The sequence below is a fragment of the Frieseomelitta varia genome, unplaced genomic scaffold, assembly GCF_011392965.1.
Source record: "Frieseomelitta varia isolate USP_RPSP 00005682 unplaced genomic scaffold, Fvar_1.2 scaffold_375, whole genome shotgun sequence".
Taxonomy (NCBI): Eukaryota; Metazoa; Arthropoda; class Insecta; order Hymenoptera; family Apidae; genus Frieseomelitta; species Frieseomelitta varia.
Genome location: NW_025110118.1, coordinates 32008 through 47795, shown reverse-complemented (window position 1 = coordinate 47795; position 15788 = coordinate 32008). Strand labels below are relative to the sequence as shown.

The window sequence follows — 15788 nt, the reverse complement described above, 5'->3', positions numbered from 1 at the left end:
TTTTTTTGTCTGAAAACACATTCGCAAACTTACGATTTACGCTCGAAAGTGGAATTGACACTCATAAGGTTATTGAAATAGTCTCTCGAAGAGTAATAATTGCACCGATGCGACACGACCACCGATATCTCGTCGTGCTCGAGGTCTCTAAACCGTTCCCTCTGCTTCGTCACGATTCCTGTTTTACCTGTTGCGCGTTTACTTCCTGATTGGTTCACGCTTTGGTCCATCTGTCGGTCTTGTCTCGTCGATCGCGTGGTTTAGGTTAGGTTTACTGGTTTTACTTTTTATTTATTTTGGAAAACAGGAAAAAAGGAGAGGGAGAGAAACAAGTATGAGTCGTAGAATTTGGAGAAAAGAAATTTTTAGGAAGAGACGAAAGAGATGAAAGAAATGTGGGTAAGTAAATAGTGATAGGCAGATGGGTTGATTGACTGACAGACAGACAGACAGACAAACAGACAGATGGACAGCATCGTTGCGCGAATATAACGATCGAAAGATTGACTCGCACTCGTAAAGTCTCTCTCCTCGTGAACGAAAAGGAAATCAACAAAGTCACAGGTAATATACATATACATATTAACACGTGAACGAGAGATAATCGTCTTTCTTAGTTCTCTTAGGCCAAAGTACGTATTTCCTACGCGCACATCGACCGCCGAGATCGTCGATGATACGTACACTGCGATTACAAATGATACACATACAAGTCTATCCTCGAGTGGCCCGGAAAACTTATTCGATGGTACGAAAGTAAGTTTGATTCTTCAATTCCTAATCGCGAGAATCGCTACACACGAGCGCGCACGCATCTGAGAAAAAACGCTAACGACAAGATTTTCTTTTTTTTTTTTTTTTTTTTTTTTTTTTCGGGGTTTCGAGAAGCTAGCCTAGAAAAAAAAAAGGCGGGCCGATTTCTGTTCCGAGGTTGCAAGAGGCTGGGCTATGTACAAAAAATGGTGTGCACAATGGAGAGTTCGCGACGACCTCACGTCTCGGTGCGGACACGCGCGTTAAGGCCGATAACGTGTGCCGCGATTGTTCCTCTGTGTCGCAGAGAATCGGCATCGAACCAACACCGAGAGAGAGAACCAACTGTATTATCGACGATAACAATCAACAACCAACCAACTAACCAACCAACCAATCAACCAACCAACCGTATTCATTGAAGTGATCACCCACTCAATCGACCTCGAGGTGCGAAGCAACCAAGTACAGGAGGAGGAGGAGGAGGAGGAGGCTGTCTGTCGAATAGATGGAGCACGTTTCACGTTACAGTAGTAGGCAAGGTTCTCTCCGCAATTTTCCTTTTCTTTTCAATCGACGTGACGACGACAACGTCGATACGAAAAAGAAACTCACTTTTTTTTTCTTTTTTTTTAGGATCCTCCTCCATCAACTCCAACCGCCATCGACGACGACGACGATCATGATCACCACAAGAGAGAATGCTATTCGATTCGAACAATCAGGCATTATCGACTCGTCACAGAGGGATCCTCCGGGCTTCTTCTTTTTCACTCGTCTCTCTTAATCGTGTTCAACGATTAAATAATAGATCGTGGCAACGTAGCTACCTAAACTAACAATCAGTATGCTTCTGTACAATGCAAAGTGATTTGAAATATCGTTAATTATGGTTATTCATTATCATTATGATCGTGTCGTTCGTTTCCCCTCTTTCACGACGCTTTGCCACGTTGTTCTCTGTTTTTTTTTTCTTTTTTTTCGTTATTACTGATACCGCAGCGTCGTATCGCCGTCCTCAATCGCATTTTAACCGTACTCTTTGTCTCAACTGTATTGCTGTTGCAGCAAAACGTGGCCTGTGTGTAGCTTAACCGTTTGTCTTCTTCATCTTCTTCTTTTTTTTTTCTTTTTTTTTCGTTTTCTTCCTTTCTTATACATATTATTCTGAAACATTAACCCATAATCTTTGAAACGCGTGTACCTCAACGTTCATATAATATAATCAACAAAACATTAACACGAACGTCGCCCGTTTTTTTTTCTTTTTTTTTTTTCCATTTTTTGTTTGCTCGAAAAGCAATAATCAGACGATAGTGTACACGAGCAACAGCGTCGTGAATAATAAATTATCATCGTTAATATATTACTCTTTTCGACTGTGCCGACTATCTATTTTATATATACATGTAATATGTTTTTATTTTTTTTTTTTTCCATTTTGTATGTACCGTGAACGCGTTTTGCGCGTTACACGTCGCGCTATGTGTGTGTGTATGCTATGTTTGTGTGTGTGTATGTGTGTAAATATAGTACGTGTCGTACGCCACCTGCGTGTCTCGCGAGTTTGCGCTCATATTCACCGAGTATGTTTCTCTGTACGTGTTTGTGTGTATATATATATATGTACGAGTGTTTCTTTTTCTTTTTTTTATGTGTGTATACGTGTGTGTGTGTATATATACATATATATACACATATAGCAATAAATATATATGTATACACTTTGTGTAGATACGATACACATCGGTATGATATCCAGATTTTTATCGTCGACGATTGTTATTAGCGTTAATTAGTCTCCCGTAAAACACCTATATCTTATTATTGCTGCAGTTTTATAGATCTCCTCTTCCCTGCTCTAACGCGTGTTCGTGTCCCTCGTCTCTTCCGCGTGTCCGTCTTGCCTGCGTGTTGCCTCGACTCTACTCGCAATTCCATCACTGTTGTTGCAAAAAAACTCGTCGTCCTCTGTTCTTCTCCCGCGCCGCGTACGACCGACCGCTTCAACACAGCGATACAAGCGAACAAAGAAAAAATGGACCACTTTCGACGGTCCAATATACCGAGCTTTCGTTCCCCTCGAGCAAGAACCAAAATCAAATCGGTCAACAGTGTTTCTTGTCTTTATTGAATCGGTTTTACTCGCTCATTTCCGAGCGCTCAGCATCCACGAGCTGAACTGAAAGAAGAAAGAAAAAAAAGACACCAGGCTCGTGTGTGTGTGTGTGTGTGTTCGTGTGACAACCAATAAAAAAAAGGGAAAGGTCACGGAAACTCGGCTAGAGGGCTGTCGAAAGGAGGGCTCACGATGTACGAAAGGGAAGCAAAGCGATTAATTCGCCGATCGGTCGTCGATCGAACCCACTCGTCCTAATGGCGTTTCGTGCAACACGACGTCAACGACGTATTATCATCGTTCCACTATGTATTCGACTCGGCCGCGGCCGTTCACGATTGTTGTGACCAACCGATGAATCGACGAAGCCACGTCGAAAGCGAGAAACAAACTACTTAGGTGTAAACTACGGTATGTACTCCGTCGAACGATAGCTAGCCCAACGTTGCGACGCACTTGGAAATTTGCCCTTTCGCGCTCTTCGCGCGTCCACAGCTCTGGACACAGCTCTACTCTCTGGGTATTTCTACTCGTTTCTTCGATTTCGAAGCGGGACATTTCTCTCTAGCAAGCTAGGTAACTCTTTCTCTATCTCTCCCCCCGGCTGTTGCCAGCTCCTCGGGGGCTCGGCATGTATTACACGATACTCGAATTCAATTCAATTGAAATTTCTCCACGGATTCGATGGAGAGGAATGGCGCACAGACATCTACGTGTAACACATGTAACGCCTCGATATCGTACGCAAGTGACATGATATGTGGGGGAGGGAATGAGCGATGTGGGGCGCGTTTTTTTTTTTCTTTTTTTACAGAGAACGCGGGAGAACTCGTAAAGAACTAATTTCCAAGCTCGGTTGAAAAATCACAGTCAAAATGAATGCACTTCGGTAGGTAGTCGGTTTATAATTGGACACCGGCTACCAGAGCCCGGCGCGATAAACGAGAGGGTTGTGGCCTCGGGGTAGCCTCGCGCGACGCCTCGCGTTACAGAAAAACTCCATTAGGCGGTCAGGTTAGGCTTGGCTCGGAACCAGATACATACGCAACACATGCATGCATACAACTCGCACGTAGGTCAGAGATTCACGACGATTTACTGTGCTCACAGCCCCCAATTTCTTCTCTTTCGTGCCAGCGACGTCTTCCCTTTCTTCGTCACTCGCTTTTCACACTTCATGTAACGCGGTACAACGATCATCGCTCGAGAGAGACACAGCTCGACCAAGGACACAGGCACACACATCTTCTTTCACGCCGTGCACGCGCTCCGTTTCTTCCACCTGTTGTTCTCACGCGTCTGCGACCGTGTCCTCTTCTCTTGGTACTTTCCCGTCGGCCTGCTCGCTTACTTCCCTTACTTTTGCTACGGCGTTTTTCCTATTTGCTTGCCGAGTCACCAAGCGGAGAGACTGGGAAATACGAGCTGAGAGACGAGAAATTAAAAGAGGGGACGACACGGCGACGACGACGACGACGACGACGAAGAAGAAACTGCACAACGAGGCAATTCTTCTTCGTCTACGTGTACATGTATTCATTTATTCGATCCTCGATCCTCCCTTTTCTCTTCTCCTCTTCTCCTCTTCTCGCTTCTCGCTCTGCTTTCCTCCTTCCTCGCGACGGCCGACAGGTGTGAACGCGTGCACGTGAACGCGTAAGCGTAACAGAAGGCGTGAAATCCAGCGAAGACGATCCGTAGGACGAGGAGCGGACAATGGGCCTGTCGACAACACGCCGTGGCTGCCGTTGACGAGCAGCAGCAGCAGCAGCATCATCATCATCATCATCATCATCATCATCATCATCATCTTCATCATCATTATCGGAGGAGGCTTTCACTTGGTTCAGCTTGGTTCCAATGTTGTTATTGTTGTTGTTGTTTTTATTGTTGTTGTTGTCTAGGGCCAATTTGTTGTTGTCTGGGCGTTTCTCGCGATCGGTGACGAACATCACCACAAAGACGACGACGACGACGACGACAACTGGCTTCGGCTTGTCTGCAAGCAAGAAACAAGACAGAGAGTGCGGGTGCAGCTGAACGCAGGTAAAGGCCCCCCAGTTCTCCGTTTGAGAATATTCTGCAGAAGTAGTATCATCTTTTACTCTCAAAGCGGAGAGGCGCCTTAATTAAGGGGATATTCTAGTGTGAAATTTAAAAAAAAAAATTGATTTTTCTTTCTTTTTCTTGCAGAAGATGTAGTTTCAAAAGATACATCTCTGGAACGTTGCACGTGAATTCCTAAGATTCAACGAACGTTGACAATTTGTGGGTGTTTGAAGGACGCGACGACCAGCAATAGTAAACTTCAAAGGGATTTTTCCTGGAAACCATGTTCTTCAGAACGGTGATCTCAACATCTACTTGACCAATTGAATCGAAATTTTAAGTATTATAGTAAGCATTTATTTAGTACATGTGCGACTATAGCCACTGCCAGAATCAACCAAAAATTTTCATTCTTTATATTTCTTTTCAGACTTGACAAAGGTATGACAAAAACACGGAAAAACCGATAATCGATAAACTTCAAAGTACTGTCAATTTTTTAATTACCGACATTTTCATTTTGTTCTAGTTCCGGCTGTAGCAGTGAACCTTTTTGAAAAGTAGGTCAAATTTTGTTCATTATTTTTGTTTAGTACTGATACTTCGTGGGTCGTAAAGTCAGTGGCGTTACTTGGAAAGGGGGATGGTTAAAAACTACTTTTCTTTGGTTCTCACTTTTATGATCCTCTATAAAAAGTTTACGTTTCCTTTTTGTTTCACGACGTTTGCTTTTGCAAGTGAGGAGCAAGAAATAAATGTCGATGTCAAAAAATTGATATAAAAGGGGTGACATCGTGCCCAGTCACCCCTGCACTAATACATTAGATATATATATATATATATATATACTTTATTTCCTAATATTTTTTTATTGTCTGTTCTCTCTTTTATTATATAAAAACCTAGCAAAGCTACCCATTCTGAGAATGAGATCTAGTATGTTTTTTTAGTGTTTGTTACATCTGTTTAATCGTAAGCGCTGTATAAAATTTTCTGGACACGACTAACTCGTACAACATTCAAGACTTGAAATATATCTATATATGTATACATAACCAAGTCGTAGATCCTCCATAAAACACAATTATACATTTATTTCTCACTTTTAAGCTCCAAACACTTGTGATTTTCTTAACATTTTTTGAAAAGATTTGATGACAAGTTTATAAAAATCAACAGTGTCACACGGGTCATAGATTGTCGTCATCACTGGGCTATAGTCAGATCCATGCTAATTAAGAAACTATCACGTCTTTTTTATTTTAGACGAATCACTACTCTCTAACTCTTTTTTCTTTTTCAGTTCCAAACAATTTTTAAAACGTGCGTCGAAATACGTGCAAACAATCCCCTGTTCAATTTCACTGCAAAATGTGTACTAGTTTCTTTGTGAAAAAAAAAAGAAAAAAAGAAAGAAAAAAATTTCCAAAGTGAAACGACAACAACGCACTTCACACTGGAATATCCCCGTTCAACGTTGGAAGACCTGAGAGTAGGCGTACCTGAGCGCGGCGTTCACAGCCCAAAGTATCCACCGATGGTGGTGGTGAGAACGACGGCGAGTATAGCAAGGCAGATCATGATCATGATCTTCTTCTGCGCTCGGCAAAAACACAATGACAGATTATACAACGCGGCACGCAACGTCCCGACTACGGTAACTAACAGTATAATGTATAAATAATGCATATTGTATACTTGGAGGATCTCCTCCCGTGGGGGCGGTGCGTGGGCATCACTCCCCTCTCTCACTCTCTCTCTCTCTCTCTATCGCGTGCACACACACATTCGCATACCATCTCTCTCTCACTCATTCTCTCTCTCTCTCTCTCTCTCTCTCTCTCAGCGTGTGCGCCCGCGTCACTCGTGCCTTCGTGTGTGGCTCCTGATCCTGAATCCTGGATCCTGAATTTCTCTCGTCGGATCCTAGAGACCTGAGGCTCCCCCTTTTTTTTTCCACCGTGGTTTCTCTCTCTTTTTTTTTTTCTTTTCCTAGGAGAACTCTCCTCGCCCGATCCAACCGGCCTGTGGATTCCTGTGGAATTGCAACGACACAACGGGAAGAAGACGCGCGGAACCGACAGCCAACAACATTTTCCCCGATCCCCTGGAGCAAAAAAAAAAAAAAAAAAAAAAAGAAACGAGTACACGGCGAAGTGTCCACCACGTTCCGAAAGGAAAACGTCGCGCGAGAGAGCTTGGTGGTTGGTCGCTGTTGTTTTTCTTTTTTTATTTCGGCCTTTTCCTTCAACATTGTCTCTCTCGTGTCCCGCCTCGCTGAAAGTCGAGCCTCGCGGACCGTCTTCTTACAACGTGTATACCAGAATGATTACGAGAATGATGAACGCTACTGTCAGGCAAATGACGATGAACATCAATTTCTGCGAACAGAATACAATACACGGCTGTGTCATCTCACACTCGGTGAGAAGGGAAGCCCACTCTCTCGCGCCGCGACATCGCTCGAGATGCTCGGGCCAACGGCCATGGACGAAGAGGGAGAAGAATCGTCGTTTTAGGTTAGTTTAGTAGCTCGCCGACTCGTCCTTTTCCTCCACCTCTTACTTTCACCACTCGAGAGACCGGCACGAGTCGGCGATCAGAGGAGCCGCGAGCAGGTTATCAACAGAGACCCCAAGCCAGCGAGACTCGCCCTTTGGTTAATAATTGGAAAGATTATTGCGTTAGTGGACGACAAACAGAGAGCGACGACAAAAGCCTTCCGCCGCCTTTTCTCCTTTTCTCCCCGTCGTTGTTAAGAGGCGCCATGCTTCCCGTCAGGAGCAAGACGGGGGAGCCGCTGCGTGGAGGAACGTGTAGCAGCAGACGTAAAAACGAGGGGAATTCGAAATCCTATTCGTTTTTCATCGGTCGATGCCACGATGCGACTTGCGGCGTTACGTTCCTCGGTTCCTGCGCCTTCCATTCGCCTATACTTGCGTTAAACTGCTTACAACAAACTGCTCGTCGAGTTGTTTCACGAGGCTCTTAAAAACCGACGACGTCCTCCTCCTCTTCACTCTTTCTTTCCCGCCGCGCACGCGTTTCACGAAAATCCGCCGACTATCGCGAGCATTTTTCCTCCCAATCACTGTTCCCTAGCGCGGCGCGCCCTCTCTTATTTACCCTCTCGGCACGCACCCTATTATTATGCAGATTAATATCACGGCCAATATTAACAGGCAGACTACGATGAGGATCATTTTCTGTGGACAGAAAGAAAACAGACACGAGACGCATGAGAGGCAGACAATGGCGGAGCATGGGGCAACAGCGGCATGGAGCACGATGGACAACGATCAGAATCTGAATTTCTGGTGTTTGTCGAGTAGATTGTGTCGAGAACGAGGAACAACATCGCGTTTTGTGAAAAAAACACCCAAGCCGGCCTCAGGACAGTGTGACGTTTGGGAAATCGATCATTGTTCTTTATTTAAATGGTAGTTTGGAAATGAGATCGACAAAAGGTCGACATACTTTGGGGGTGTAATGATAAATCCGTAGATACGGAATAATTGAATTTCCATCGCTGTTTACGGACTTTGGGCAAACTATCGCAAAGTGTAAATCGTGTGATTGAAATACTACTTTTGGCGAATCGAGTATTAGGGGACTTGGATTCAATTTAGCTGTGTAATTGTAAGAACTGTCGAGCCGCGATATAAAAAGTAAAAAAAAAAGTAGGTAAAGGATACGTACGAGAAATGACGTTTTGTAACTTTAAACGCGTTTCTCTCGAAATGCTAGGCTTTTAGAAACGGCGTGCGAGACGTCTCGGAATCTGACCAGCCGATTACCGCGAAACTCGGTACGTATCTTTGGCGCGACATTCACCAGGGATCGACGATCCAACGTTTCTTAAATTTTTAACAATTTCGAAAAATATTAAACGAGAAACGTGGAAATTCTTGGCACAAGTTCGACACGTGAAAAACAATTAGCTGCCGTTTTCATAATTTTCACAAAAATGAAAATGTTGGATCGTCAATACCTAGGGAATATCGTTTACTTTTCAACTCTTCTTGCCTTTCTCGTCGCAGCTAAAATCCTGTTTGGCTGGTATCATGCACACCGATGGGCAATGTAGAGAACAAGAGTTGCGTAAAAGGATGCTGAAAAGTTGAAAGGCTAAACAAGAGCCCTCTTTTTATAGTTCGCTATGTGTTAAAACAAACCACGAAAAGCTCGTGTCGATCAAACGTGTAGTTTCTTTTTACCAGCCCTCCAAAGTATACGTAATCACACTGTCCTGCCACCTTGACAACCGGAGGAAACAAGAACAAGAGAGACAGAGAGACAGAAACAGAGACAGAAATATCAGGTTGGTCGGGAAACAATTGCGCTTCTTATCTTTTTTCTTTTGCAGATTCCTGCGATACCTATCGTATACGAAATTCGGTCTGTATATTTTGGAATCGACCATTCTCTGGCCACTGAAGTGACATTGGATAAGAAGCAAGTCGGAGCAATTTTTCTTTAGGAATTCAAAGCAAGAGTGGGAAAGCAAGCAGAAACTGCTCACAAAGTCGACAACGCATTTGGCTCGGATATATCGTTAAGACACGTACGGTGCGATGGCGGTTCGATGAATTTTCCAAGACCCAAGCTGCGCGTGAAAAAAGATTATGGCGACTGTTTTGATGGCGCGCGACCGGCTTGATTCACCGTGATTTTTCTGAAACCTGTCGAAATCATCGCCGGCACCGACTTACAGTCAGGAAATCGAAAGAATGCGCGAAAAACTCAGACGTCCAGTGCCCGTACTGATCAATAAGAAAAGCCCAATGCCACTGCACGATAACGAGCGGCTACACGTTGCAGCAATTATCCTCCAGAAATTGAACGAGCTGGGATACGAAACTTTACCTCATCCACCATACTCGCCAGATCTTTCTCCAACAGATTTTCCCTTTTTTTTTTTTTTTTTTTTTTCAGCATTCAGACAATTTCTCAAAGGATAAACCGTGTTGAAAACCGAGCTGATGCGGAAAAGTTTCTTTTCAAAGTTTCATCGACTCGACGGGGATCCGGCTTTCCATATTGCTGGGATAAACAAGCTTGTAACTTGTTCGGCAGGACAACGTCGCGTCGAAGCGAAATGGTGGTCGTTGCATTGACTGATAAAAAGCTTTGAAAGCTGAGACGTATGTATTTTGAAGTCGAGTGTTGGAGAAGCGCAATTATTTCCCGACCGACCCGACAGAGACAGAAAACAGGCAGGCAGGCAAGCAGAGAGGAGATGATCGAGACTCGAGATCGAGATCGTCACAATAACCGAACGAGAAGAGAAGAGAAGAATAGTTGGGCGAGGGAGGAGAAGGGGACGACGGAGGGGGAGAAACACGGACGGTTACCGATTCCGGTTTCCGGTGTCCGGCAACCACTGGGCGACAGATTCAATTTTCCAGAGTAAAAGTTTGCGACTTGTTCGCAAGCAACGGAGAAAAGCGGACGACGGCGTGTACCTTGGACGTTGCACATGCTGCTGACACGTTTATCTACACTCTCAAGTCACAGCCTGGCCACGGCCGATCGGTATTGGACGACGTCGAACAAAAGTCGGACAAAAGCGAAGCGAAACAGGAAGAAGACGAAGAAGAAGAAGAAGAAGAAGAGAGAAAGACATCGTCTCCGAGGGAACTTTGCAGAAGGGAGAAACAGAGGAACAAGGGGGAGAGAGAGAGAGAGAGAGAGAGAGAGAGAGAGAGAGAGAGAGAGAGCTCGTTATCCTTGTCCTTCCTGTATAACGAAACAACGAAACAACGAAACTATCGCCGCTGGATAATTGACTTTTGCTATCCGGAGAGGAGGCCAAGTGTTTGCCACTCGATTCGTTTTTACCTTACGAGCTCTTTGCGCCTCGATACACTCCTCTGCCGCGGAATCAGCTGTTCCCGGCATCAGCCTGTGGTCAACGTGGTCTCTGGCCGGTTTCGTCCACGAGTTGCGAGTTCAATGCAGTTCACCAACTCACCCTGCCGTGCCGTGTGTCGGGAATTCAGTGGATCGTGGAAGGTGGTGTGAAGGACGATCGGATGAAAGGACTCCAGGGGCAAGGGTAACCAGTGGATCGCCTCCAAACCAAGGTTGCACCCAAGGTTAATCAATCGTTAGGTTTCTCTTCGCACGCGTGTCCTGTGCGTTTACGCGTATACGTACGTATTCGCGGTCGTATTTACGTCTGCAGTGACGTATTATTGATATTCGGACGTCGTGCTGTTTAAAATATTGTTGTGGACTCGGATTGCATATATATATATATATATATATATATATATATATATATATATATATATATATGGTAACTTAATTGGGAACCTAGTAACCATGTTAGCAACTTAGTAACTGTATTAGCAAGTATATAGCAACCTAGTAACTATATCAGCAACTATATAGCAATCTAGGAACTATATTAGTAACCATATAGCAACCTAGTAACGGTATTAGCAACTATATAGTAACCTGGTAACTATATTAATAACTATATAGTAACTTAGTAACTATACAGTAACCTGGTAACTATATTAGTAATTATATAGTAACCTAGTAACTATGTTAGCAACTATATAGCAACCCAGTAACTATATTAGCAAGTGTATAGCAACCTAGTAACTATATCAGCAACTATATAGCAACCTAGTAACTATATCAGCAACTATATAATAACCTAGTAACTGTATTAGTAATATATAATAACCTAGTAACTGTATTAGCAATATATAATAACCTAGTAACTATATTAGCAATATATAGTAACCTAGGAACTATATTAGTAACCATATAGCAACCTAGTAACTATATTAGTAACTATACAGTAACCTGGTAACTATGTTAGCAACTATATAGCAACCTAGTAACTATATTAGCAAGTGTATAGCAACCTAGTAACTATATCAGCAACTATATAGCAACCTAGTAACTATATCAGCAACTATATAGAAACCTAGTAACTGTATTAGCAATATATAATAACCTAGTAACTGTATTAGCAATATATAATAACCCAGTAACTATATTAGCAATATATAGTAAACTAGGAACTATATTAGTAACCATATAGCAACCCAGTAACTATATTAGTAACTTAGTAACTATATAGTAACTTAGTAACTATACAGTAACCTGATAACTATATTAGTAACTATATAGTAACCTAGTAATCTGGATTTATAGTAGTAATCTAATTTCGGTGAAAAATGACTAATCGTCGTACGTCGACATAAGTATTTTTACTTTTTCGTCCCATGTTTGAAATTTCTGACTCATTGAACAGCAATTTAGGATTTTAAAGTGTACTCTTCATACTGCTCGGTATAAAGTTTGTAAACAGACGGCTAAGATGTATCGTCGTCCACAAGAAGAATATTTTTGCTGCATTTGCCACGAAATTCAGCTTTGTTGTTTGACATTAAGAAAAGTATGTACAACAAATAAATGAAACTCACGTTACTACAAACTACAACGAACGTTCTATTAAAACAAACTATAACGAATGAATTATTAAAAAAAGTAATCCAAACTTACTATTAGAAACAATCAAAATCCACAACAATATTTTGAACAGCATGATGTCCGAATAATTAGTAAGAGTCGCTGTATATTCGTACCTGTATACGTACAGAATATGGAAAGAAAAGTTTGTCCGTGATTATCACACGTGATGAGTTGCAAAAGTGCAAAAGAAAATTGTAAAGTCAAAATTCTCTCCTTTCCGAACTTTCCCAAGAAATCGTACGTCGCAACCTAAATCAGTTTTCTCAGAAAGTGGCGAAAAAAGTTTCTTGATCATTTAACACTGCAGATGCGTGCTAACAGCGACCTTACGATTCTAGACGCGTAGATTTCGAATAACGTTAATAATAAAGTTGGTTTTATCATTTAATCATTTAGACTGACCCTGGATGCTATGATAAATCAAATGGAGTTGACACCAAACACGAAAATTACGTGAAATATACGTCTACGCGTCCAGGAGCGTAAAGTCGCTGTTAGAACGCAGCGTTAATTTTTAAAAGTACTATTAGGTACCTTGGTAAAGTGTTTACCTTCGTGACGAGTGGAATACAATGCAAAAAGAAAAAAAGTTTGTTACGTAGAATTCATCTACAACAGCTATACAAAAATTTTTCTTATTTGTATTCGTGTTCGTCTGCAATTTTAACGGACGAGCGTACGTATGCGCGTAAAGCGGCGTGGTGAACAGACAGAGTAAAAGTAAATATTACAAGTGAAGCCAGAGACTCGGACAATGGCACACACCGGACGTTACCACCGCGCAGGTAAAAGTGGCAGCGTATCGCGCGCACCGTCGCCCTCCCCCGATGAGAAACGATTGTTTACGACGCCAGCACGAACTGTATGGTTCCACGTCGCGCGTGTACACGTTCCACCGTAACAGGAAACCAAAAAAACCACTTTCTTCCATCACCCAATCACCGTGGGGGCGGGCACGTGTGCACGCGCCCAGCACGCGCAAAGTTAGACAAAAGTTGGACGGTTAGATAGCACAGAGGTTAGTAAGTACACGTGAAGTTTTTAATAGTACAGATAATGATAGACAAAAAAAAAAAACAGTTTTAGACGGGCAGAGCCACAGTTAGCACACTCATTTCCATAGTGGGACAGAGAGCGACACACAAGTAGAGAGAGAGAGAGAGACACACACACAGACGATAATGCAATGTAATACAGCAAACACAGCCGTGTCACGCGTGGCGTGTGTGCACGCGCGCACACACGCACGTGTGTTGTGTATATGTATATATTTATATATATATATATATTATATATATATATATATACACCTACATATTTATATATATATATTATATTGTATCATATATTTTTATATATATATATATTACACTATATTATATTATATATTTTTATATACATGTTTTTATGTATAAATATTATATCATGTTATATCATATATTTATATATATATATATTTATTACATTATATTTACATATATATTATATATATAAATTTTTAAATATATATATGTGTGTGTTTAAATATATATATATATATATATATATATATATATATATATATATATATATATATATATATATATATATACACGCGCGCGCGAGAACATAGAGAAAAGGAAAACAATCAAGTAAAGGTGTAATAAAAAAAGAAAAGGGACGCGTAATGTAAACACACAGATGCACATCGAAACGTATACGAGAATCGACCCGATCAACGTACAAAATGTGGCAACGAAATAAAAGAGAAGGAATCGGTCGTTAATTTTCGTTTAGTCGTCGTGGGGCGGAACAAGATAACGGTAGTTAGTTGTAGCAGCGAATGGTTGTAGTAGTAGTAGTAGTAGTAGTAGCAGTAGCAGTAGCAGTAATAGTAACAACGGTAGTAGTGGTAAATATGGTGGTAGTAACAGGCAGTAAGACGACCAAAGGGGAGCCAAACCAAGTAAACCAAAAGAAAAAGCGGCAAAAGGTTGTCGTAGGATTTACGTAGCGTAAAGTATGTACCGGTGAAAGTGAAAAAGAAAGAAAAGAACCGCGAGTAGGCGAGGAAACGGGGTTAGGTTAAAGGTAGGAAGGAGAGACGCGTGTGAGAGTGGCGAAGAAGATGGCGAAGAGGAACGAAGAGGGGCAAAGGTGTGGAAAAAAACAAAAAGTGACCAATTAGACGCGAATGGAAGAAAAAAAAGGAAAAGAAAAAAAGAAAAAAAAAAAAAACAAAACGTATGGTCTCGCGTGTAATCTAGGGAGGACTCACCCGTCGAGCTTTGCTTTGATACTTGAGCGCTTTTTTGGTGTCCTGCGTAGCCGTCTGCACGTAGTCCACCGCGTGTTCCACGTGGTACTCTATGCGATCTATCATCTCGCCCTAATAGTGGATGCGTGGCGCCAGGATCCCCACACAGCGTCAACGGGCAAAGAGAGAGCGATGTTAGTTTTCAGTCGAGAGATGCCTCTCGCGCGTCGCAACAATCAGAACGATGAGAGAAAGAAAGAAAATAACAAAGAGAAAGAGAGAGGCAGAGAGAGAATACCCATATCCATGAAAATTGCGAGTCGAACGTTCCTCTCTTTGAAAGAATAAAACACGACCGGAAGGAGAAAACAAAGGGCAACTAGGGACGACACTATCCGATCGTATCATTTGGCGTTATCGTCGTGCTGTTTGTTTTTCGTCGTTCCTTTTTCTCGCGTGTATACACACGTGCACGTGCACTTGCCGGCAATTTGGACGCGATCGCGGTCCAAGAGAGAGGATTTTGGCAATTTGCCGGTCCCGTTGAATGAATTCGGCAAATACCGACGATCAAAGTGAATAGCCCGTATACTCGTCGAGAAAAGACGCTGGTAGTACGCGAGAGAAATGTTACGTCAGTGTTCGCGCTACGCTCCTCCCACTCCGCCAAATTTATTTCACTCTCCGTCTCCGTCCTCGCTCAATCAGCTTTGTTCAATTTTCGCGCGACTCTTCTAACCCCCTGACGTAACTGTGGGGTAACTGACGCGCGTATCGAAATGGCAAATCAAATGACAGTGGTGGCGGTGTGGATGTACCCAGCTGACAAGAGAGAAAAACAAGTTAACTCTTTGGCTACTGTGTAGCTAAATGCAACTTTCAAAATTTACTCTTCAGATACTTTGTAGCTGGCGACTGTGGATGCTCAACTCGTTTCAGTCCGTCGAAACGATTCTGGCAAAATTCACTTGTATCAGATGCAAGTTTCTAACTTTAATTCAAGAAATATGACGTAGGATTGTGTATTGATCCAATTGTTTAGAATTGTACCACTCTTTACTAGATTATCACACATCTTTTAAAGTAAAGCTCAAAGTTACTGTTCAATTTTTAGCGCCAACAATTCAATACAAAATA

At 42.3% G+C, this 15788-nt stretch overlaps 1 protein-coding gene and 1 long non-coding RNA gene across 5 annotated transcripts in view; one reads left to right on the top strand and one right to left on the bottom strand.

The window, feature by feature from the left end:
- The first annotated feature begins 16 nt into the window (after window positions 1-16).
- Window positions 17-1659, top strand: LOC122531116. The gene is made up of 2 exons (XR_006307194.1): window positions 17-564; window positions 618-1659. It is a non-coding gene; the product is annotated as an uncharacterized LOC122531116 (long non-coding RNA).
- Window positions 1660-1752: 93 nt separating this feature from the next.
- The window catches only part of LOC122531110 (syntaxin-1A), a 32648-nt gene continuing 18612 nt past the window's right edge, over window positions 1753-15788 (bottom strand). The window contains exons 8-11 of one of the 4 annotated variants that reach the window (XR_006307191.1): window positions 14673-14783; window positions 6424-6517; window positions 4773-4871; window positions 1753-4739 (exon numbers count right to left, since the gene is read on the bottom strand). Coding sequence is in view for 2 of the 4 variants with exons in the window: in XM_043658716.1 (XP_043514651.1) it covers window positions 8044-8127; window positions 14673-14783 (195 nt within the window). In the remaining 2 variants the exon portion in view is untranslated. Of the gene's footprint in view, window positions 4872-6423; window positions 7303-7330; window positions 8128-14672; window positions 14784-15788 lie in introns of those variants that run through there. The other 3 variants (XR_006307192.1, XM_043658715.1, XM_043658716.1) reach the window with 3 other exon arrangements.